The 26,946-nt window shown below is 32.6% G+C and overlaps 1 protein-coding gene across 3 annotated transcripts in view; it reads right to left on the bottom strand.

Moving 5' to 3' along the window:
- LOC145314106 (glutamate receptor 1-like) overlaps positions 1–26,946 on the bottom strand; it is a gene marked incomplete at its 3' end in the record, with an annotated part of 75,701 nt that overhangs the window by 11,061 nt on the left and 37,694 nt on the right. Inside the window, 9 exon segments of one of the 3 annotated variants that reach the window (XM_080154003.1) lie at positions 506–617; positions 4,617–4,699; positions 6,209–6,294; positions 15,915–16,017; positions 16,228–16,255; positions 17,771–17,911; positions 24,266–24,310; positions 24,896–24,927; positions 25,448–25,515. In XM_080154003.1, coding sequence (XP_080010129.1) covers positions 506–617; positions 4,617–4,699; positions 6,209–6,294; positions 15,915–16,017; positions 16,228–16,255; positions 17,771–17,911; positions 24,266–24,310; positions 24,896–24,927; positions 25,448–25,515 — 698 coding nt within the window. 3 annotated transcript variants of the gene reach the window in all.

The following is a 26,946-nucleotide window of genomic DNA, read 5'->3' as shown; positions in this document are numbered from 1 at the left end:
ATTCTAAATGCAATTAAATTAACTTTAAAGATTATTTTTATTAGATTTTTATTTACAGAGGTGATGAAATTTTACGACTGGATCGAGTGTTTTACAGCAATTCAAATTATTTCAAACCCTGCAATGTGTTGTACATATTATTTGAACGTTAAAATTACTAATTGATTGAATTATTCTAATAAAGTCTAGGGTAAAGTCCCTTTCGTGGCAACACCTTTTAAGGGGCGTTTCGTCATATTTTACAGTAGCTTTTGATAGGTTACTTTATGTTAGGTTAGGTAAGGTGATTGCCCCGCAGTGTTAGGCAAAAGGCCCCGCAGGGCTAGAAATAGGGGAAAAGCTACTGTGAAAATACGACGAAACGCCCCTTAAGAGGCGTTGCCACGAAAGGGACTAAACCCAAAGTCTCCAACATAAGCATTTTTGTGTCAGCATCCTTTTTTTTTTTTTAAATGTCGACAATTTAGTATCTTAACAAGTGGTCACTACTGACATATTATATTACCTTGCAATATCCTTCATATCTATCATTTCCAGTGAGCTGGACACCTTTCCGCGGCTTTGTCAACATCATGTATGGCTCCTCAAGAATTGTTGTCATCAAAAATGTTTGGGTTCTAAAAAAACAAGGATGACAACATCCATAAAAGTAAAGCCTTGAAATGGAAGGAACATTAACACTTGAAGAGTGCCAGTACTGAATTAACTGAATACTGCTGCCGTTTTTAGGACTTGATTATAGAGATGCTTCGCATATAACACTATTTCTTGTTATATTAGGAATCAGTATTCAAAAAAATCAAATGAACATACGGACTTTCTGGTAACGATTAGAGTTGCTGCGCTTTCTAAGTCGTACCTAACTGTTATAGGAATCAGCATGCAGAGTTTGATATCGATAGGACTACGCTAACCTGATTTAATTAACGAAAAAGTTAACCCTAATTATAGAAAAGCTTCACTTTTAAAAATAATATTTTAATAATTTTTGATTCCCTGGTCAATGAAGTTATTAGTTCAAGATTCAAGATTCAAGATTGGTGTATTTACTCAATGTTGATAAACAAAATTACAAAAATTAAATTATTGGTTGAAAAGGTTGAACACAAGTTCGTAATCAACAAACAAAAATGTTGAGCCAGCAAACAATAAACGTGATATAAAACTTTGGGTACCAGTATAATATACACTCCAATATCACCTCCCGCCTTGGGTACTAGTAATATAGCTAGGTATACCTTTATCATATAAATGTAGATCTTTTGACCTTTTCTTATTTTAAATATAGATAGTTACTTATTTTAAACCTTTGTTAAACTCTATAAAACTAGAAATTAACAATTTTAAAAAATTAAACCCGTATGATAAATTCTTTACTTTACAGTACATCTCCCACCCCGCTCCTAACCCTTTGACATAGAAGATATATCATAGCACCACATTATCTAGAAACCATGATTAAGTCAACAAAAAAAAGAATTCTTTGATCATGAACCAGAAATTTAGAAACTTTGAACAAAAATTAATTTTGAACTCAACTTAGGAATTCTTCTTAAGTTTTGAAGAAAAAGTATTCTTGATAAAAAAAAGGAAGGAGTATTTATGCAAATATGCGGGCAAGTCGTGGCTGGATGAATGCTTTCGGACATTTTTTAAAAACTTTATCCTTTTCTAAAAGAAAACAATATTTCTTGGAGGGAAAATTACCAAAAAGCAAGGCAGCAGCTAAGGTTTTAAGAGTTATTTGTCTAAAAGGATTTAAATTGTCCGAAATTATCATACCTAACTGCTGGAACCCCTATGGAATCTAATCGAGAGGAAAATTTGTTCTCTTTGATGCCTTAAGATACATATAAAGTGTGTTGGATGGTATGCTGGTGTGGAATCACGTGTTACAAATTTTTAAAAGCAAAGCTTTTCAACATTTAGGGTATCGTCCTTTAATTGTCGTTAAATTAGACATGATTATGTACGGTAACAGTTTAGGCACAATTTAAAAAGCGCAGAAACTTTCATCCCAGGACCAGAAAGTCAAATTGTCTCATTAAAACATGCTGAATTTGTTTAGGTTATTTTATGAAAAAAGTTATTCATTAATCTGGATTTTTCTACTGGTTAATTATAGGAAAACAAGGATGACAACATCCATAAGTAGCGAAGCACAAAAAATTTTGGATGGGAATACGTAGTAGATTTAAAGTGTATTTATTAAAATCAAAATTGGATTTATTGGAGAAAAAAAACACGAAACCTTGTTTTATTTTGTATGATGAAGACGATTAAAGTAAATTACATACTAGATGCACATAACGATGGGAAAAAATATTTTGAAACTGTTAATGCAAAAAAGTTTTAAAATTGGACCAAAAGTACCAAAGATATGGGCAAATATGTCAAACATATAAAAATAGCCAAAAACTTGCTAAAAGGCAGTTTGGCCGTCATTGTTTCTTTTCTTAAAACGCCAGAAATTTAATTTTAATATCTTTAACTGACAAATTTTTGAAAATTGGACCATAAACACCAAAGATATGGGTAAATTGTGAAAAATATAAAAATAGCCAAAAACCTGCAAAAAGGCAGTCTGACCATCATTGTTGTTTTCTTCAAATGACGGGAAATTTAATTTTGATATCTTTAACTGAAAATTTTTTGAAAATCGGATCATAAATACCAAAGATATGGGGAAAATTTGGAAAATATAAAAAATAGCCTAAAACCTGCTAAAAAGCAGTCCGACCGCCATTGATGTTTTATAGTTAATTATGCTCCTTATTGATGGGAATGTTGTCAAAAAATTTCAGCTCTATCTTTTATAGGAGCCGAGAAAATCACGTTTCCCCCAATTCATTAATTACGGACGGACAGACGGACGGACAGACGGACAGACGGACGGACATTGTGAATTATAGAGTAGCTTCGCTACTAATAAGATACAATGTTTTAAACGAAGCTGTATATCTATAGTAAAGTTATCAAATGCAAGTGGGTTTCGAAAGCATCTTGTGTTTTTGTGAGCAATTTTGCAATAGGATTTTGTTTAGACTTCCAAATAACATTCATATATATCAAAAAATTGTTTTTCGTCATCCTTGTTAAACTTGTAATTGAACAGAATGGGTTGTTTGTTTTTGCCATTCCTCCTGTGTACTTGGAATTTGTACTTAAAAGTAGAAGAAGTTTTATATCTTTTGAGAAAAATTAGAAAAATACAAAAAATTTAAATGAATTGACACTAGAGTCATCTAATAAATCATATCTTTATTTTTTTTCTTTCGTTAAAAATTTGACTTAAAACTTAAAGCAAAAAAACGAAAGTGTTTATGAATACCTGAAAAGTTAAAAAGGATTTTTGGATGAAATAAAGGTATCTAAAAAAAGCGAAGCACTGAAATGGTAGGACAAACGGACATTAAAACTAGTATAGTGTCAGAACTGAATAATCAGAATATAAATGTTTAAGAATTGAAACAAAATTGTAAGTAAATTTGTTAGAAAACTGCTTGATACATGATAAAGTTTATGGACATGTTTTTAGGATTAGGTTATAGATTTGCTTCGCTTACAATATTGTACTTTGTTGTCCCAAGAATCAATGTACCAAAAATCAGATCCAGCGGATAACTAGATCATATAAAAAAGTAAAAAAATCAACAGGTTTAAAATGAACTTACGGACATTCTGTTAATTATTATAGAGTTACTACGCTTTCTAAATCGTACCTAACTACTACAGAAATCACCATGCAATCGATAGGACAATTCTAACATGTCTAAATAAACGAAAAAAGCTATCCGTTCCGGACGGACGGACCAACCCTAAGGTTTTAATAAGGTTATATGTATATTCAGAAGGAAATTGAAATATCTAGCAACTATATTTTAACCCTTGTATTCGATCTTTGTATATTTGTCATCTGACTAATTTAAGGGGGGAATGTATAAATGTAATTGTGTTAAATTATTTGTTATGTTTCTTTGTCTCCAGTAAGTTCATAAATCCCCCGGAGATACAGGGATACTACACTGGAATATTCGTTTAATACCTAATTACTTAATTCTTAATGTTATGTTATGTTTAAAATTCTGCCTGTAGATATCGGTAAGTACAGGGGCTGCTATTAGTATTCAGCCAACTAATTCCAATTGAAATTGCCGCGAAATTTTGTTGGAGTAAAGTTAGAGTCTATCTTGTTTTTTAATGTAACTAAAGATGGGTGTGTAAGAATGGTAGAAAAGGGGGAAGGGGGTTGTGGGGAAATTTTCCTGCAGAATTATTTGTCAGAATCACATTCCCTTTTCCCTGGGTAAGTAGAATTGAGTGTAGATTATATTAAACAGAAAAAATTATGTTTTTTATAATTGAAAAAACAGGCATAAGGATCCGAGAATCTATTTATCCTCTTCATCCAAGGAGGGAGTGGGCAATGGACTGTTAATTATACTGACCTTCAATGTTTATAAAAAATTATGGGAATAGTCTGTTTTGTGGCAACGCCCCTTAAGGTGCGTTGCCACGAAAGGGACTATACCCAAATGTACTGCTATCTAAGGACTGAAATTTTAATCAAAGGGGTTAAAAACATTTAAACAAAAGTACCAAAAACTATTCGTTACCTGATATTTTTAGGTTTACTACTTGGCTGCAGGGCAACTGTGGGGTTTGTAATCAGTCCCGTTCTATCTCCCCATGTTCCCCTCTGAAACAAAGAAGTATTTATCTATCTATTATAGCTTTCGTGGATTTTTGGAGAATTATATAAAAATGGGAATATTTCATATATCCCGGAAGGGGGGGGGGGTGAGGGCATTTTTTAATGGAAGGGTGGATATAACTTCCCACGAAATAGTTCAAACACCTATTCTGGACCTATAAGAATATTCACTGTAAAAGAGAACTATATCGGTTCAGCGGTTAGCGAGATCCTTCGCTATAGACAAAAAAAGCGTATTACTTTATAGAAAGAACTAGCGGCTACGTCCCTAGAGGCCTCTAGTGGCACTTTAAATGTTGTTGTTTGTTAAAGTAAATTTTTTATGTACGATACCACCTTATTTGACGTTGAAGACTCCCCTAAATTTAAATTTTTTTTGATTTTTTTGTCATTTCTCTTGGGAGGGTGGTGGTACCCTCCCCCAAAATAGTTATAAACCTTCCCGGGACTTATGAGAAGCTACCCTGTTAAGGAGAACCCGATCGGTTCAGCGGTTAGCGAGATCCTTCGGTACACACAGACAGACAGACACACAGACAGACAAACATTCTGTTACTTTAGTATAAGGATAGGATGTGAACAACCTTGTTTCAAAAAATATTATTGCTTATTTCTACTGTTTGATAACTAAAAATGTGATTTTCTAAACTTAATATATTGTAGCAAAGTTGCTCATAACTCGTGTAACATTTCATTTGGTTCATTTTTGTTCATATAACGTTGATATAACACTAGCAAACATTCGATAAACTTGTAGATTAGTTTCACGACTAAAAATCTAAATGTCAAGAATGTTCATATTTATATTTGATGAGAGAGAGAGGGGACTATGAGCTGTTTTTTTTACGCAAGTTTCCTAGGTTTTATAATAACGTTTTCTTATTCGTTGGCTTATCAACTTTAAAGAATTTTACTGTATTATGATTGGTTGGTTATTAGTTGAGTGTTTAAACGTTTCAACCACTAATCCTAATCTACAGAAGGGATTATTTTGTGTGTCATCATTGGGGATGTACATCAATTTATCGGCTATTGTCTTATCCCTTTAGATCCCTGATATTTAATGATGTAACAGTTAAATTTAGAGTTTGTCCAATGAATTAATAATGATGTGTACAGTGTACATTATTTAAAATTATAGATTATAGTTCAGGTAGCTTTTTTTAAAGGAAGAGTTTCAGTTATACATATTTTGAACTTCAATTGTTGAAATTTTATTTCAAGCAAAATACTTTGTTTTAGAATTAAAAAGTAAATAAACTTTAAAGGAACTTTTATTGTTTTAAGAAAAAAAAATAAGAATTATTTTTTTTTCTAGATGTAAGTTTCGATTATTTAAAATCTGTAAGTTTTTTATTTGTTCGATCATAACATTACAGGTTTTAGGCCATAACTCTGTCAAAAATGCTTTTAAAACCGACCTTTTTCGACTTACAGACTTTACTTGAATCTGTTGTTATTATTCTAAGACTATATAAATACTAATTGAATTACCTTTATTAACTGGCTGCTACTGGTCATTTCAAGGATATCCATTGTGAAGTTGGTTCGCTTTCCTCGCTTATCAAACCAAATAGGTCCTGAAAACAAAATAAGTTTATCCATTTGATTGCACGAAATTTCTTTAGATGTCCTAATATAAATTGGTAAAAGTAATGAATTTATTGGCTCTTTCATTTCAATTAGCTTGAGATATTGTCATGCGACGTACATAGCATTAGTATAAATTGTTTTTAACATCTCCTGGTATGACGCGTTCTTGGCAGAGAGATGGGACAATGGGCTGTTTACTACACTAGTCCCCAAAGTTTTATGATAACGGTTTCTTATTCGTTGGCTTAACAACTTTGGGGACTTCAGTGAATTTTGATTGGTTATTTCATTAGGTTGTATGTTCAAACGTTTTAAGAACTAATTTTAATCACTAGAAAGAGGTAAATTTACGTTTATCATTTAGGATGTACTTCGATTTATCGGCAATTGTCTTATCCCTTTAGATCCATGCGTTTTTGGTCACCTTTTAAACGCAATTTTTTTTACATTTTTGATTATTGACATTTTACAATATACATCTAATATATTTATTCAAAAAGTTATGTAAAAAATAAACATCATGAAATCCTAAGGATTTAACTTTCGCATTTTTATTGCAAACTTTGTCAAATTAAGTTTGAGAGTTTGATTGTGTGTGTTGTATATTACATAATGTGTGCCACAATTATGCAAGTCTGTGTACTCTTGTACTACAATTTATGCATAATAAGTACATAATAATAGACTGAGCTAATTACCTGGGAACGAGGGAAAAAATTATAAAGAAAAGAAAGTTAAAGTGGGAATAGACAAAAAAAAAGATAGGATGAAAAATAATGCATGAAAAAGCTATACAGTATAGAAAGAAATAACAAAAAAGCCAAGACAGAAAGATAGATAGACAGAGAGAGAAAGAAAGGGAGAGAGAGAGAAAGGGAGAGAGAAAGCAAGAGAGAGAGAAAGAAGGAGAGAGAGAGAGAGAGAGAGAGAGAGAGAAAGAGAAGGATAGATAGAAATATATAGATATATATATAAAGAGAGAGAGAGAGAGAGAGAGAGATGGAGGGAGAGGGAGAGTGTGAGTGTGAGAGAGATAAAGATAGAGAGAGAGAGAGAGAGAGAGAGAGAGAGAGAGAGAGAGAGAGAGAGAAAGAGAGAGAAAGAGAAGGATAGATAGTGATATATAGAGAGAATAGTGATATAGAGAGAGAGAGAGAAAGAGGGAGAAAGAGAGGGAGGGAGAGAGAGAGGGAGAGTGTGAGTTAAAGTGTGAGAGAGATAGAGAAAGAGAGAGAGAGAGAGTGAGATAGAGAGAGAAAAAGAGAGAAAGAGGAATAAAAGAGATAAAATGGGTAAGATATAGAATATAGAATAAGCGAAAAAGAGAAAACAAGAGGAAGAATAGAAAGGGATGAGAAAAAAAAACATAGCAGACAGCCAAAGAGAGAGAAAATTATAAAAAGAAAAAAAGATAAATGAAGCTTTTTATAGAAAAATAACGTCATTTTGGCCTACCATTGGTCAATCAAAATGTAAACTGGCCTGCCATTGGTAAATAAGTTTGTGAATTGGCCTTTCATTGGTCATTTGTATTGTTTTAAAGGCACTATAAAGAGCTTCAAGATAAAAAAAAAACAAGGGGAGAAAAACATAAAAAAAGATAATATTGGACAGATGTTATTTACATCAGTTTGACTTTACCAAAGCATTTGATTATTGAGTGTTGTGCTATACACTGCATTCAAGATTGATTCGTTGCATGGGAATTCTATGTATGTTCGGTTGGGTCGATCAAAACATTTTCTTTTCTTAATAATTTTGTCATAAAACACTAAATAATATAAGTTTTAAGATATCATAATCCTTAAATAAAAGTAATGGGATGTTTGTCTGTCTATTTATGTGTCTGTACTAAAGAATCTCGCTAACCGCTGGATATAAATCTCTTTGCAGTGACGCTTCCTTAAACCTGGGAGGGTTTCTATTTTTGGGGGAGGTAATTTACCCACCCAAGAGAAATAGCCCATGTTTAAAATAACCTCACAAAATTTTTATTTGAAATTATCTTTTTGAAACTAAAATTTAAAGTGGAAAGTTAATTTAACCCTACTCCTTCCCCCAAGTGCCCTGAGAGGCCTCTAGGGGCGTAGCCGCTATTTAAGAAAAAAAACATTTACTTAATGCTTCTGATGAAAAATGTGATCTGAAAACGATTATGTATGACCTAAATGTCAGCATGTTTGATCATTCAATATTCGCGTAAAAAGAATCAATTAATAACAAAGATGAAAGTGCATTGCTCCTGTTAAACTGTTGTGCCCTTATTATGTCAACAAAAGTTTGTATAAAGTCATTATAATAATAGCTTTATATTGTAGTAAATGTTTTAGATAGTGATTTTCAATTTTTTGTAAAGTTATAAGCAAATAAGACTTAAGACAACACGTCGATACAATTTATCGTTCCATGTTTAACAATGATATTACAATGTTATGCATGCTAAAATTAAAGAATAAATCTACGACAAGTTTGCACAAGAAGGGTTGCAACAAAATACATTGCAAAAACAAGGATGAAAACATCCATTAATAGAGTTGATTAAAAGTAACTAAATAATTTTTTTTTTTTTTTTTTTTTTTAAATAAGAAAGTGGTAATCTTAACATTAACCGATTATTTTTCTATAAAAGGATCTTTTATTTCAAACAACCTCTTCTTGTCTAAAAGTGAACATTAAATGATACTTTTTCGAGAAGTACATGTAATCAAAAATAGAATATAAATTGCTTATTCCAATCCTCTAGTGAAATCAAATTTGAATCTTCCAATGAGTTATTATTTCACATCCTGGGTTGGAGAATAATGACATAGACAAAGCACGGACTTACAAAGTAAGACATAGAGAAACTACGCTCAAAAAAAGAGTTAAAAGAAAAAGTAAGCTGAGGAGAAGAAGGGGGGGGGGTGGAGAGGTTAATGTAATGAAATGTATTCAATTTGCTAATGAAAAGATACAGTAAGTGTTGAAACAAGAACTTTTTTCTTCATAAAAGTGGAACTTTAAAAGTAGTAATATACAATTGTTATAAAGTAACAAAAAGTTTAAGATCTCATAAATGCCAACACTTTAAGGGGAAAATTGGTCATGAGGGGGGGAAATGCGAAAAGTGTCATGTGTGACGTCATAAAAACGTCTAAATCTATCTCTTTCCCACTTTCTCTCATCCATCCTTTTAGACGTATTTTCATGACGTCGCACATGGCACTTTCCGTGTCATAAAACACAATACAGACATGATAAAGGTAAATAGAGAAGCTTCGCGCATAAAAAGTTTTGAACATTTATATTCTGGGAATCCTTGTCTTACTTTATAAATCTGCTAATTCTACTAAAGATAGATTTTAGAATGTGATATATATTATATACGTACATCTGTATCTTTATACTAAAGTAACAGGATGTGTGTCTGTTTGTCTGTGTGTTTGTACCGAAGGATCTCGCTAACCGCTGAACTGATCGGGTTTTCCTTAACAGGGTAGCTTCTCATAGATCCCGGGAAGGTTTATAATTGTTTTGGGGAAGAGTACCACCCTCCCAAGAGAAATTTTAAAAATCAAATTTTTTTTTAAATTTACGTAAAGACTTGAACGCAACATAATTGAAATAAGGAAACAAACATTTAAAGTGCCACTAGAGGCCTCTAGGGGCGTATCCGCTAGTGTAACATGAATTAGTAATGAAACATAAAGTTTATTTTACTAACTTATAAACAAAATGTGGCTTTGTAATAGCTATTAAATACTCTGGGAGGGATAGCACATACTAATTTACATTCCTTTTCCCCCTTCTATATTAGTTACATTCTAATAAAGACATTTTACAATGTTGTGTTCACATCCATATGATGTTTATAATGAAACGTAAAGTTTATTTTACTTACTTATAAACAAAATGTGGCTTTGCAATAGCTATTAAATACTCTGGGAGGGATAGAACATACTAATTTTCATCCCTTTTCCCCCCTCTATATTAGTTACATTCTAATAAAGACATTTTACAATGTTGTGTTTACATCTAGATGATGTTATATAATAAAACGTAAAGTTTATTTTACTAACTTATAAACAAAATGTTGCTTTGTAATTGCAAACGCTATTTTCAGCTACTTCGGTCAAAGTGAAAAGCGATATAATGTATAAACGATGCATACATTATACATTCAAAATTTTATTTTTTCAAATTTGGATTTTTTTGGAAGTTAGAAGCTTTTTTAAATAGTAGTAAATATTGAGATAGGACGCGGAAGCTAGGTACACTTTCGAAAACTAAAATTCAGTACATCCATCATTATGGTGTAACTGACGTATTGATGAAACATAAAGTATTTTTATTTACTCATAAACAAAATGTAGCTTTGTAATAGCTATATAATACTCTGAGAGGGATATAACATTTTAATTTACATCCCTTTCATTACCCTCTAAAATTAGCTTCATTCTAATAAAGACATTTTACAATGTGTTGTTTACATCCATATGATGTTATAATGAATAGGGTTGGGTCGGATATCCGGCCGGAAAACAGATATTCAAACTATCCGGATACCAGATATCCGAATGATTTTAAATGTCTGATATCCGGTTTTCCGGCCAGATATCCGGTATCCGGCAAAAAAAGTATCCGGCCCAACTTAACCCTAATGAATCATAAAGAGTCTTTAGCTAGCTTGTAAATGTTGTCTAGTAAGAGAGGAAAAGGACATTAGCATTTATTTTAATCTGATATCAAATGTACGTCAGGGATCTAAAGGGATAAGACAATGTTCTACAAATTGATGTACAACCCCAATAATGATGCACAAAATAACCCTTATGTAGATTAGTGGTTGAAACGGTTGAACTCTCAACTTAATGGAACAATAAAAAAAACTCACTGAAGTCCCAGAAGTTGTTATGCCAACGAATAAGAAAACGTGTAATAAACAGCCAAGTGTCCCCTCTCTCTGTGTGTACTATTCTTGTACAGTTAGTTATTCTTATTTTTGTTAACCCTTTTTCTGCATTTTATTGAAAAGCTCTTTAATAATATTTTTATCCTTGTTTTTTTTGTTGTAAAATTTGAAAATTTGACATTTTTAAATCATTCTGTGAAATTTTTGCAAAAAAAAAGTAAATTGTCAAACATAAATCTCATTGTGTTTATACAAGACGGGAAGTCAGTGCTCGGCAGCCGTATTTTTTTTAATTAGAAAAATGACAACGGCTGCGAATACTGCTGCATTCAGTGATTGTTTCAAATAGTGCAGCTCTATTGCGACCGATAATATTTTTTTTTGTTATTGGTAACAGATCTATAGTATAGAAGAATATACAGACAACTACCTCCCTTTCTTTTTCAAAATCCTCTTTCGTCTGCTTTTAAATTATTTTCTGCTACTTGGCTGTGTTAATGTAAGCGACACCATTGGTTGATTTTTAATGACCCAATAGAAGGGTTGCACAAGGTGGTTGCGATGGGTAGATATAGTTATTTAACCCTTTCTCCCTCTAGTGTTTTAGTCTAATCAATAGGTATACTTCTATGGTGGCACTCTAAACCCAAGATGGGGCGATAAGAACGCTGTTACCAAACCAACTATAGCTCAAAAAAGCTTTTACATTTGTTGGTAGCTACGGCTTTGAATTGAGGAATGAGAAACTGTCCCAATTTTGTATAACTTTAGCGGAACAAGTTCCAATTACGTCATATTTTTCTTTCCCGAAAAAGGGAGGGGGGGGAGAAAATCTCTTCAAAAGAGATGGGGAAAACCCCCTTTTCTCCCATCTCTTTTTTCTTCCCCCCTTCCCTTTTTTTTCTTTCCCCCTTCTCTTTTTCGGGAAAGAAAAATATGACGTAATTGGAACTTGTTCCGCTAAAGTTATACAAAATTGGGACAGTTTCTCATTCCTCTTTGAATTGTCTGCGGCTTGCCAAAAAAACCAGCCATTAAAAGCGACAGCCAAACCCTGGAAATATTGTATTATGGTTTTACATTATGTTGTACACCTATGTAACTAAATTGGATTGCATAAAGCATAAAAGTGGAAATTGCAATGATTGTATAAATTTATGGATATTGACACAGCAGCAGCGCTTCATTGTAATAGTCCGATCCATGAAGGCATTGTTGTTCACTATTAGAGATAACTATTTCTTAATACTTTTTCATCTAGGATTATCGTATAAAAACCTGTTTGGACCATTAAAGAAATTCATACTTAATAGTTTTTGTCGCAGTATTTTATAGACAGCTTTCTGCAGACAGTAAAATAAAAGATTCATCCCAGTTGTTGGCTAATAAAACTGGCATTTTTTACATAATTATCGTGAAATAATATGATAAGATACATAGTTTTTCTTTATGGCTTAGAACCGGTTTTAATCTAGAGGATATATTAATCTGTTTTGTAGCCATATGTAATTGTACATATTGCAGTGACGATAAATACATTGATGAACCTAACTGTAACTGTGTAAAGGGTATAAAATTACAGAAATACATTGATGAACCTAACTGTAGCTGTGTAAAGTGTATAAAATTAAAGAAATACATTGATGAACCTAACTGTAGCTGTGTAAAGGGTACAAAATTACAGAAATACATTGATGAACCTCACTAAAATTGTGTAAAGGGTATAAAATTACAGAAATACATTGATGAACCTAACTGTAACTGTGTAAAGGGTATACAATTACAGAAATACATTGATAAACCTAACTGTAACTGTGTAAAGGGTATACAATTACAGAAATACATTGATGAACCTAACTGTAACTGTGTAAAGGGTATACAATTACAGAAATACATTGATAAACCTAACTGTAACTGTGTAAAGGGTATACAATTACAGAAATACATTGATGAACCTAACTGTAACTGTGTAAAGGGTATACAATTACAGAAATACATTGATAAACCTAACTGTAACTGTGTAAAGGGTACAAAATTACAGAAATACATTGATGAACCTAACTGTAACTGTGTAAAGGGTATAAAATTACAGAAATACATTGATGAACCTAACTGTAACTGTGTAAAGGGTATAAAATTGATCAAATATGAATAATGTTTACTCATCACTAAACAGATTTATGTTTGAAATGGGATGCAGAAAAAACTGAAAGTTTTTGTGCACACAGCATCATGGTAAAGCCCTCTAGGTAACCAGTAGATCGTTCATATTCCTCGCCAAAAAACGTCCCAATTTTATTTTAAGGGGTAATGTGGTTGGCAAATATAGATAAATGAGGAGGGTTAATGGAGAATGGATTAAACGCGTTTTCGCGCTCTCAATGAAATCTAACAGGTTTCTTTTCTGAAAACAAGAGCTTGTTCTTAACCCTCTGGGGCTTTTCGAAACTCTACTTAACCTAACTTAACATAAAAATAATTAATTTTTTACAAAAATTATGAATAATATCAGTATAGCATAATAAAGCAATAATTGTTTAAAATATATCCTTGTTTATAAAAAAAAAATGTAAGGTACAGATCCAATAGATGCTAGGGGCGCAACCAGTAGCTTAAGATGCATAATTTTAATGTAGCCTATGGGTTGGCTATGGATGCATCACTGACGACTGCAAGAATTATTTTAAAACTCTTCTTCTAAGTTTAAGTTTGCTAAAATAATATTCTATTCTTCTCTTCCTATGTTTGTTTTGAAAGCGTGGCTCATTTTTACTTACTACAGCTGACATTACTAATTATTACAGCTAATATGTCTGATATATACGTCAACTTATTGACCAATACTAAACTATCTTCTACAATTAAACGCTATTCTAAAATTTCCATATTATTCGAAAAAGATAAATTGCTGCAAAATTATGTCAAAAATGATCCATGTGACGTCATATAAATGAGGGAGATGAGAAGACAATTGGGAAAGAAACCTTCTAAAAAAGAAATGGATAATCCCTCATTTTTATGACGTCACATGAATGATTGACACAATTTTGCAGCAATTTGGTCTTTGTCTATTATTCTATTATGTTGATAAAAAACAAGGATAGGCAGAAAACAAAAAAGTAACTTTGTTCTGAAATAGCGGGCTAAAAGTAGAATAATACAAAGTAGAATGATGTATGTCTGGCCGTGTGTCTCTTAAGATCTCGGTAAACACTGAACCGATAAGATTCTACTCTTCAGGGAATATACCTACTGGTCCTGTGGTTATTTTAGGCTAATTTCTTGGGATGGTGGTGGGACACCCCTACCCCCCCCCCAAAAAAAAAATCCCCCTCATTTTTTTTTATCAGTTTGAAATTAGTGGTTGCATCTCCATTTAAAAAAAAATTATCTCTTGGCGCAAAGCCAATAGAGGCTAGGGGCGAAGACGATAGTTAGTATATAATGATTTGCTTCTAATTCGTACTTGTTCTATTCATATCCTTTTTATTATTTCTAAATTGAATTTAGAGAGATGCAGAGTTGTCTAACATGAAACTTTTACTCAGGACTGCCAGCCGCTAAATTCAATGGCGGCTTTGTTGCAGCTGCTTGATGTAAACAGCTCCTCTAGGGTTGCTGGTTATTTTTAAACAATTGCTCGGCTGCAATTGCGGATCAATTATATTTTAATTAATTTAAGCTGCCAGCTCCACGTTTGTAGAAAAGCTTATCTTATTTATATAGAGTAGTAAGGTTTTTTTGTCTGTAGCTTAAGATTTTAAAAACTACTGAACTGATTTAATTCTCCTTTTTAAGGTAGTTTTTTCTAGATCCTGGGATGGTTTTATGCTATTTCATTTTAGAATTAAGCCTTTAGATGGTTAAGGCTATTTTTCTGCCTCCTTCTTACACTATAAAGTACCTAGATGCTAGGGGTGCAGCCGCTAGTCAAAGAAATAGTAACTGAATGCATGCATGTGCGGCAGCCTACCCCTCCTGCCTTTTTTGCCTACAAGAATGCAGGTAAAAGATCTCTTTAAAGTTAATTACTTTCAAACAAGTTGGGCAGATGTGTTTAGTTTATGTTTTGTTTGTTTATAGCGCAGTTACTCTATGATTAATGATTATAGTATGGACGAGGACGTAAATCAAAATACGATAAGTTATGTAAAACTTATTATTATTTAATTGTATTTATTGGTTTAATCATCAAGCTATAGATTTCTTTCTTTTTTTGGTACCAAATCTTTGAAAAATTTTAATTTTTCTGCAAAACTTTAAAACCCCTGGAAACCAAACCAACCAGATGATGTTGAAAAAGTATATTTTAACCTTTATTTCGCTAAACATTGTTTTCGTTATTTCTAAACGTTTTATACAATACATATTAGCCTGTTTTTGCTTTTTTGTTTTTAGTAAGGAACTGTCTAGTAGAATGTACTGAACTTTGGATATAACCTATCCTTGTTTCTGCAGTAAGTAACTGTCTGAGAGGAAAGTAACTGCAAAATAAATTATATGTCAAATCAAAACAGATACACAAGAAAATAATTATTTTATAATAAATTTTAAGAAGCAAAGATTATCTAGAGTATGCTTTGTGTATCCATTTAACTTGAATTCCAATTGTATGTCTGAACAAATTTTGGGTAGATAGAAAAAGACAAGTATGGAATTAAAGATAGTGACAGATGAACAGACAAGTGTGGTTATTAAAAGAAGAAATATTCTAACCTGTAAGACCATCAATATGAGTCGATTTGATGTATCTAAGGATAGTTTGACCATGTTCCCAGACAGCAGGCTTGTCATTGCCAGTCATGTTGCCACACTGTACCTTCTCTCTACCCATTTTTCGACGGGTCCTAAATATTATTATTATTGTAAGTCTTGTTGCCACACTGTACCTTCTCTCTACCCATCTTTCTACGGGTCCTTTAAATTATTATCATTGCCAGTCATGTTGCCACACTGTACCTTCTCCCTACCCCTCTTTCTACGGGTCCTAAATATTAATTTTATTACCAGTCATGTTGCCACACTGTACCTTCTCTCTACCCATCTTTCTACGGGTCCTAAATATCATTTTTATTACCAGTCATGTTGCCACACTGTACTGTACTCTCTACCCATCTTTCTACGGGTCCATTAAATTATTATCATTGCCAGTCATGTTGCCACACTGTACCTTCTTTCTACCCATCTTTCTACGGGTCCATTAAATTATTATCATTGCCAGTCATGTTGCCACACTGTACCTTCTCTCTACCCATCTGTCTACGGGTCCATTAAATTATTATCATTGCCAGTCATGTTGCCACACTGTACCTTCTCTCTACCCATCTTTCTACGGGTCCATTAATTATTATCATTGCCAGTCATGTTGCCACACTGTACCTTCTCTCTACCCATCTTTCTACGGGTCAATTAAATTATTATCATTGCCAGTCATGTTGCCACACTGTACCTTCTCTCTACCCATCTTTCTACGGGTCCATTAAATTATTATCATTGCCAGTCATGTTGCCACACTGTACCATCTCTTTACCCATCTTTCTGCGGGTTCTTAACATTATCATTACCAGTCATGTTGCCACACTGTACCCTCTCTCTACCCATCTTCTATGGGTCCCAAAAATTATTATCATTGCCAGTCATGTTGCCACACTGTACCTTCATTCTTTGTGTCCTAATTATTCCTTCGCATTGCAAATTTTAATGTAACACTTTTCTTTAAAACTTTGGTAAAATTTTTGTTTATTGCAAGAAAGGGTTTTGAAAAATATCTTAAATACCAAGAATATTTTATATTTATAAATTATGTAACTTATTCGTTTTTAAAATATTCTTTTTTTATAAAGTCAAAAGAAGATAAAGTAAAGATGCCAGCGGGGATGGGTGCTTGTTGGGGGATTTTAGAAGGGGACCCAGGGGGAGCCTTGGGGGCCAGAGGGTGTCTGGAGGGAGTCTTGGGGGCCAGAGGGAGTGATAAAGTGTGAATGTCAGGACTTTGATATATTAGCATGTGATAAATTTGTTTACTGGGATTTTCCTGTCTTTTCGGGGATATAAATATTAATTTAGGTAAGCTAAACTTTATATACAAGAATATAATAAACAGAAATATATTCTGTTATATGAATACGTATCTAATATTTACAGTATAGAATTACAGAAATAGACTATTGAGACCCAGGGATTTGAAGAGATAAGACAATAGCCGAAAAATTGATTTACATGCCCATTGATGATACACAAAATTACCCATTCTGTAGATTACAATAGTGGTTAAAATGTTCGGACAATCAACTTTTATAAAACAAATAATCAAAATTCAATAAAAGTCCTCAAAGTTGTTAAGCCAAAAAAAAGCAAATGTTATCATAAAACTTTGGGGACTAGTGTAATAAACAGCCCAATGTCCCCTTCCTCCCTGATTGAGAGCTAAATTACTGTTTTTTATTTAACTTTAATGTTTAAAAGTGCTACTCATTTTACTTGTTTTACACAACATTTCATGATACAAATAAATTTTCCTGTAGAATCCTTATCCACTATCCCTGACATATGAAAGTTAATATTGTGATTACCTGAACGTCTCTGGCGCCTGCAGTATCAGGATATTAAATGAATCAATAAGCAGAGTCACAATATCATAGGCCAGAGCCCCCTCTGCAGATATACTGTTTCGCTCCAGCCTCACTGGTTTACCTACTTCTGGCCGGTTCCATCTAAATAAAAGGTCAGGGATTTACAGAGATAAGACAATGGAAGATAAATTGAGGTACATCCCCAATTATGATATATAAAATTACCCCTTCTGTAGATTACAATTCGTGGTTGAAATGTTTGAACACTCAACTTAATGAACCAACTTATAAAATTTCAATAACAGTTGTGAAGCCAACGAATAAGAAAATATAAATATAAAACTTTGTGGACTAGTGAAATAAACAGCCTAATGTCCCCTCCCTACCCGAAAAAAAGTAATCATGTTAATGAACTGTATCTTTGTTCTTGGTAGTTACAGTTTATATTTGACTTAATACTTCATTGCTGACTAGTGGCTATGCCTCTAGAGGAACTTTATTAGGGGCATAAGTCGAGTATCCACTCTTTAGTTTTAATGAGAAAAGGTAAAAAAATCGGAGGATGGTATTTTTTCGGGTAAGGTTCAGAACCATGTTTCAAAATTATTATAAACCTTCGCAGGACCTATAAGAACCTATCGGTCTAGTGGTTAGTGAGATTCTAAGCTACAGGCAGACAAACACATAGACATCATAATACTTTAATACAAGATTATTTCCAATAATAGAGAACTTTTACAAAATTACTTTTATGAAAATTTATATTTTTAAATAAAAACATCACTCTTCAGATCATACATCTTTAAATGCAATTTTTATATCATTTTTAACAATAGAATAAACGAGTTACATAAAGAAGTACAAAAAAATGACACAAAAATAACTTTTCGTGATTCAATAAATTCAATGTAATCCCAAGATATAAGAAACATCAGGTATGAAAATATCTGAAAGTATAAGTATAAAAGAAAAAAAACTAACTGCTGGTGGATAAAAATGTTAGTTATAGTATTGATTCTCATTTGTCATATGGTAATCTTCTACACAAATAATTTTAAACATCTTTCTCGTATTCATTCGAATCCGGTGGATAGGAACCGGTTCTCATCCATACGAAAAAACTATGTCTAGCATCGTATTACATCCAGCTTTCTACGAATATAGAAATATACAATCATAAGATTAAAACTAGTTTTTTTTAGCCGGTGACTTAGTCACCTCGGGGCTAAAAAAAAATTAGTTTTAATCTCATAATTGTACATTCTATATCCGCGGAAAGCCGTTTATAATACGATGCGAGAAATAACTATTCTCGTATTCATTCGAAACCGGTGGATTAGAACCGGTTCTCAGTAATATCGTAATATCCAGTTTATACGAATATAAAGAATGTAAAATCATAAGCCCGTGCCTTTGGCATCTCGGGGCTTAAAAAACTGGTTTTAATTTTATAATTATACATTTTATATCCGCGAAAAGCTGTTTATAATACGATGCGAGAAATAACTATTCTTATTAAAAGTCGAAAGGAAAAATATGTCAGTAAATGCTTATTTGTAAAGTCAATGTTCACAAAAAATGAGTCGCCAATCCTCAATAAGAACCAAGAAGAAAAAAACGTTTCCAGTATGGCTTCGAATTAGATCAATATTCGGTGGATTTAAACGGTTCCCAGCCTTACTGAAAAATCATGTATAGCATCGTACTACTGACAACTTTCCAAGAATATAGACATAAAAATCATAGAATTAACACCAGCTTTAATTAGTCATTTTAATATCTGCAGAAATCTGTCTATAATATACGATGAAATTAATGGCTATTGTTATTTAGCGCAGCTTACAGATAGACTGACTAATATTTGAAAAGTATAGAGTAGCTTCGCTACTAACACTGAGTATATTAGAAGAGAGAAGAAAATAATCCTTCATATTGACACAGACGGATCTGGTAATAGAAAAGGTTTATACAATATCTAATATCTATACAAGGTTTATCATGTTCATAAAAGTGAAGCTTTGAAAAAAAAATTAAAAAGATTAACAATTTTAAAGTTTTTAGTCTTTCTTTTGTAATAATTTTTGTAGTTCATCTTTTTGTTTGCTATCTCTCTCTCTCTCTCTCTCTCTCTCTCTCTCTCTCTCTCTCTCTCTCTCTTTCTCTCTCTCTCTCTCTCTCTCTCTCTCTCTCTCTCTCTCTCTCTCTCTCTCTCTTTCTCTCTCTCTCTCTCTCTCTCTCTCTCCCCCCCCTCTCTCTCTCTCTCTCTCTCCCCCCTATCTCTCTCTCTCTCTCTCTCTCTCTCCTCTCTCTCTCTCTCTCTCTCTCTCTCTTTCTCTCTCTCTCTCTCTCTCTCTCTCTCTCTCTCTCTCTCTCTCTCTCTCTCTCTCTCTCTCTCTCTCTCTCTCTCTCTCTCTCTCTTTTCTCTCTCTCTCTCTCTCTCTCTCCCCCCCTCTCTCTCTCTCTCTCTCTCTCCCCCTATCTCTCTCTCTCTCTCTCTCTCTCTCTCTCTCTCTCTCTCTCTCTCTCTCTTCTCTCTCTCTCTCTCTCTCTCTCTCTCCCCCCCTCTCTCTCTCTCTCTCTCCCCCTATCTCTCTCTCTCTCTCTCTCTCTCTCTCTCTCTCTCTCTCTCTCTCTCTATCTATCTCTCTCTCTCTCTCTCTCTCTCTCTCTCTCTCTCTCTCTCTCTCTCTCCCTCTCTCTCTCTCTCTCTCTCTCTCTCTCTCTCCCCCCCTCTCTCTCTCTCTCTCTCTCTCTCTCTCTCTCTCTCTCTCTCTCCACTATCTCTTTTTCTCTCTATCCCAATATATCCATAGCATAATTGTTTTTCTACCAACAGCCATATAAAACATTTTGCATAATTGCCGTGCTTCTAAAAAGTAAATATCAAAATGTACAAGATAACTTGTATGAAAAGAATCTGGGATGGTGGGATAGCACAATAGCAGAAAATTTCCGGGATCTAAAGGGATAAGACAATTGATGTACATCGCCAATGATCAAACACAAAATTACCTCTTCTGTAGATTACAATCAGTGGTAGAAACGTTTGGACATTCAATTTGATGAACTAGCCAATCAAAATTCAATCCAAGTCCCCAAAGTTGTTAAGCCAACGAAAAAGAAAACTTTGGGGACTAGTGAAAAAAACAGCCCAATGTCCACTTTCTCCCTGAGATAAATTACTCTTTTTAAGGAGAATATGGGGACGTAGAATTTTTAAGCCAAGATGTCCTTTCCCTTTCTGATTAACAATAGTATAAGATAATATACTGTTACTATTATATAATGATGATAACTAGCAAACATATTCTTAGCTTTCTATTGCTACGCTAGTTATTACCCAAGTTATCCTTGTTAAACATTATAATGTGCCAATGCAACTCATAAACAACATTTTATTTGCCGTGGCCTCTCATCTAGAACAAATTTATTTAGATTTACATGAAAAGGTGTGCACTCATTTTCGCAAATTATTAAATTGGCATAGTATGAAAAATACGCAAGTAATATATACTAAAAAATTGAAAACAGGAGATGTTTCATGATGTTTTAACGCAAATGAAAAAAGGCAGTTAGTGATACGATAATAAATTGCGATTCTGATAGCTCAAAACTGAATACTCCCGCGTAAATGAATGAACACCACACGAAAAAGCGGACAGTAAAAAGTAAATATTTTATCATTTAAATTCTAAATGGAACATAAAAGAAAACCCATTTTTGGCAAGTCTTGAAAGCAAAATTCTGGCATAGTCTGATTTATCTTGAATAGACCAACTAAAATCCCCCCTCTGAATTTTGAGAAATAAACGGACTTTTATGTTATTTATATTGGACTAGGAACTGATCTATAGTATAGATGTATATACAGTCAACTACCTCCCTTCATTTTTCAAAGACCTATTTCATCTGCTTCTAAAATATTTTCTGCTACTTAGCTGTGTAATATAAGTGATACCATTGGTTGATTTTCAATGACCCAATAGAAAGGTTGCAGAAGACAGTTGCGATGGGGAGATACAGTCCTTTAACCCTTTCTCCCTCTAGCGTTTTACTCTAATTAACTAGATTCATGACAAACTCCACTGTGATAGAGCTTAAGTAGACAGTCCAAATTTTGTTTTGATATCATTATAAGTATGTAGTGAAGTCATGACAAATATCGACATGGCATGCAAACATGGTCAATTTAGGTTGCTATTTCCCCTGTCATTTGTTGGTCACCTCGGTTACCAAGCAGGAGGGTAGGGGTGGGTAAATTGGGGATGGGAAATCGTTATTTTAGCCACTTACAAGTTTCACTTTATTATATTACATAATTATCTGGTGTAAGATCTGGTGTAAGAACATCAAAAAAATACAATAAAATAAAAAATTTAAAACTTAGGTGTCAACATCTAAAAAAGGTTTTCGCGCATTTTTCTTCAGCTCTAATCTTCTACCCTTTGCAAGAAAAACATTGGATTTACAGTAGTCCACTTTGGGGGGCCAGTACTCCCTCCCTGGTCAAAATATGGCCTTTAAACTTTGATATGTTCTAGTACATGTCCCCAAAAGTATCTGTATTAATTATTAACTCTGTATCTCAATTTTGAAGCGTTTTGCAGCCATTCTTGCAAAGGGTAGAAAATTTGCGCATGAGAAAAATGCGCTAAAACCATTTTTAGATGTTTACACCTAGGTTTTGAATTTTTGATTTTACTGTGTTTTTTTTAATAAAAACTGAAATAGTTTTTTGATGTTCTATAAATGGTTATAAAAACGAAGAAAATAAGCCATTAATCATTAAATTCTGATAACTATAAGTGGGGTAAAATTGCTTTCAAAAAAGTTCTCATAAAAAAACACACTGTATAAATCCATTATTATGAAGGAGAGGGGTATTGTAGGTCCACCAACCTAAAAAAGAAAATCCTCAAAAAAATGTTTTGGAATTTTAATTTTGGCTAAGAACAAGCTGGACCAACATTCCTGGATACTTTGAGGACGCAATAACACAGTTTTATTGCTATCTCCAGCGCATTATACAGTTTTATGGTGGGGTTATGTGTAAATAACGGTTTACTTAAGCGGATAAGACACAGCTCCTTTTTTTAAAAGATCATCAGTTTCATCAAAATAGTATTTGTTCTTTTTGTGCGGGGGGGGGGGATACAATTTAAGAAATTATATGGTAAAACTATATTGTAAAATTTAAACTACGTATCTGGCACTTCTTTGAAGAAATCCATTCTTAAAACAATAGCATTATAAAGCCAAAAAAAAGGAAATACACAAGGCAGCTTCTTATTAAAAAAAAAAACTAAGTTCACTCATAAGACCCACTGCCACTGTGACTGTTTTCTATGTATCAGTGTATTCTATAAATGTTTTTGGACCATTTAATCCTATTACTTTAAGTGATTATACTTGCATTTTATTCTGTTAAAGTTAATTAATGTTTCTTTTTATATAAATAAATTAGGAACAATTATGTCTAAAAGAAGTGAATAAACAATGTGCTTTCACTAAAATTCAATTTAAAAGATAGAAAAGAACAGAATACTATAATACAGAATTAATTTTTAGAAGTAGTGTTGTTTAGGTAAGTGAGCATTTGGGATATAGCAAAAGATTCATAGATAGAGAGAGAGAGAGAGAGAGAGAGAGAGAGAGAGAGAGAGAGAGAGAGAGAGAGAGAGAGAGAAGGAGAGAAAGTAACTTGTTTGGACATGCGAGGAGTCTTTAATTAAAGAGTAGCTGCGCTAAGTAACTTGTTTGAATATGTTTTGAATCTCTAGTCAAAGAAAAGCTGCGCTTCAAACATATTTCAATAATGCCTAATACGTTTATTCCAATATATTTAAAATCTAAAAAGATCATGTTTTTTTTCTAAAAGATCAAATGACGCAAGAAAATAGATTTTGAACAAATAAATATAAAATTTTACGAACAAACACTTCAAATACCAACACAAAAAAAAATATGGCGACAAGGATGAAATCAGCTGTAAAACCAAAAGATCAACAAATCAGATATAAGGACATACACACATAACATATATAAAGTGGCGGCGCTTGTTAAACAATATATCATTTAGAAGGCGAAAAATGAATTCTTAGAGAGGTTAATATGGCGTAAAATTGCCGGTTTATTCCTTATTGTCGTTGGAGTTACCATTATAAAAATAAATTTCCATGAAATAAAAATCTTCATGCAAGCTTTAAATTGAAATCGATATGACGTTACGAAGGAACGGTCGTAAGAAAAATCTATTTATGTAGAAATACTTCGCTTTTAAAAAGGTAACATAATGGGTAATGAGAATATAAGTTTTTTATGGTTGGTATTCCTACTATATTAAAGTAAAATTTTGCACAGGTTAAATGTAAAAAAGCTTTGTATTAAAAAGTTTTGACCCGAGAACACAAAACACTTAAAAAGTGAAAGAGAAAAAAGCATCAAGTAAAACAAGTTTTCCTGTTCACAAATGGAAGCACTTGAAAAGCACTTTACCTCTTAAAGAATTGTTTAGCAACTTCCGACTCGTAGTGAACAACTCTGAAAAAAAATAAGAAAATTGTGAATAAATTTAATGGAATTTTAAATTGGATACGCGTCAAAACGGCAAACATGAAAGGCGTCACTAGTTAGAAAGTTAAAATAAATATTTCTGTGATTTTTAGTTTTTAGAATATTCAAATTTTATAATTTCAATAAAATAATTAATGCAAATTGACAAAAGTAACATTACATAAGCATCAAAATACGTTTTATTAAAAAAGTTTTTTGTTCACTTTTAGTTGGCATAAAAATTGGAAAATAATTCTTATAAAATAAAATGTATAAAAATACTTTGGGTTTAAAAGGTAGAATAGTAAAGAGTCAAAAGCTTTTTGCAAATCAAAATAAAATCCTTGGTATAATCTGCAAAGTATAGTTGTGTGTATATTCTAAAATCCCTTTCCTCTGCTCATATATTGCAAAGTCAAGTACACAAAAATCGGTTTTCTATAAATTTCTTTGTCAAGATCTAAAATCAATAATTGGAATTTTATTCGATTTGCTGAGCATCTTTTTACTATCTTATTAAGTTATCTTTTTTTTTCTATTTATGATTTGTAAATTGAAAAAATAATAGTTTACCTTAGTCCTGTGATGTTGATAGCTCCATATTCCTGAATAAATTTAAAAGATTTTGAAAGACTTTCTGCTTTATATTACTTGTTTTTCTTTGTATGTTTTAATGATTTTTTATTCCACCTTTCAAAAATCAAGAAGATAAAATGTTGGTATATAATAGAAAATAAAGATTACAAAGAACATAATGCATTGTTAATCAAGTTTTTATTAAAATTGCAAGCTCCCTCTCCCCAAATAATATAAGTATTTTTCATTTGCCTTTGATTTCCCTCCTCTTAGTTATGAATTATTCTCTCCTATTTATGCGTGTTTGTTCAAAAAAACTAGAAAAAATTCTGGGGGTTTCCCTAAAAGTCGCTTGTTGAGCACAGTAACCCCTCCCCCCTTACTTTTTGAAGTACATGAAAACTGAGGAGGGGGTCGTTCTTAGTTTATTTCCTTATAACTTTTTGTTAAGTTATCATGGGTACTGGTTAGCAACGATGAAAGGGGGGAGGTGCTTCAGTGCTTAAGAACACTTTGAGGGAAAGCACCAAATTAAAAAAGTAAGTTTACCTGAACATTACCATCCCATATTTCATCCATAACAAGACCGGCCATCAGATAGTGATAATTTCGTCGTCCTAAACAATAGTCCTTATAGCAAAATAAAAGGATCTTTGTCTGTTTGTCTTTCTGTCTGTCCGAAGGATTTCGCTAACCGCTAAACCGATATGATTCTTCTTTATAATGTAGCTTCTCATAGGTTATGGAAAGTTTTAAATCATTTTTTGGGGGTGGTACAACCAACTTACAAAAGAAATCACCCAAAGAAAATCCCCCCTCCCCCTCCCTCTTTTTTACTTTTTCTTTTTAAAACTAAAATAACTATTTATCTATCATCAAGTGCCCCTATAAGCCTCTAGAGGTGAAGCCGCTAGTAACATAATAAAGAAATTTCAAAAGTTTAGATTTTTATATCTAAAATAAAAAAAATAACTTTATAACTCTGTACAGAATTGCTCTCTAAATACACCATTATCAAACTTCTTTAAATTAAAATTAAATCCTTTAAATTAAATTAAATTAATTTTTCTTTACAGGCTCAATATTTCTCCTATCTTGCAATTATGTATTCTTTTTTCTCGTATTCATTCGAATCCGGTGGATAGGAACCGGTTCTCATCTATACGAAAAAACTATGTCTAGCATTGTATTATATCCAGTTTTCTACGAATATAGAAATGTACAATCACAAGATTAAAACTAGTTTTAATCTCATATTTGTACATTCTATATCCGCGGAAAGCCGTTTATAATACGATGCGAGAAATAACTATTCTCGTATTCATTCGAATCCGGTGGATAGGAACCGGTTCTCATCCATACGAAAAAACTATGTCTAGCACCGTATTATATCCAGCGTTCTACGAATATAAAAATATACAATCATAACATTAAAACCAGATTTTTAGCCCGTGCCTTCAGCAACTCGGGGCTAAAAAACTGGTTTTAATCTTATAATTGTACATTCTATATCCGCGGAAAGTTGTTTGCGAGAAATAACTATTACCAAATTTAAGTTTGTACATGACGGCCAATCACAATATGGTATAATAAATAAATGCAAATATTATAGAATGCAAATTTTTAACTTTATAATATATTAGGTTTTGTGAACATTTTGTTGTATTAATGTAGCTGCGGCTTTTTTTACCTTTTTTATGTTTTTTTTTATTATAGTAGAAACATTACCTAGTTACTGTTATTATTCGCTATTTCGAGATGATTATTTTGAAAATTATTAAGCCGTGCTATTAGCAGCCTGTCTTTTAGGCGAAATTGCTGTTAAACCATAAATTTCGAAGATTTTTTTGAAAGCGAAGCTTTTTCTATATTTAGGGTCGGTCCGTAAGTCCGTACGTCCGTCACAAACGGATAGCTTTTTTCGTTAATTTAAACAGGTTAGAATTGTCCTATCGATTCCAAACTTTGCATGATGATTCCTGTAGTAGTTAGGTACAATTTAGAAAGCTTAGCAACTCTATAATCATTACAAGAATGTCCGTACGTCT

This window comes from Acartia tonsa, chromosome 1 (genome assembly GCF_053477335.1).
Source record: "Acartia tonsa isolate MP-2025a chromosome 1, ASM5347733v1, whole genome shotgun sequence".
Classification (NCBI taxonomy): domain Eukaryota; kingdom Metazoa; phylum Arthropoda; class Copepoda; order Calanoida; family Acartiidae; genus Acartia; species Acartia tonsa.
Note: the sequence above shows the minus strand (reverse complement) of the source record. Positions and strands in the feature narration are given on the sequence as shown.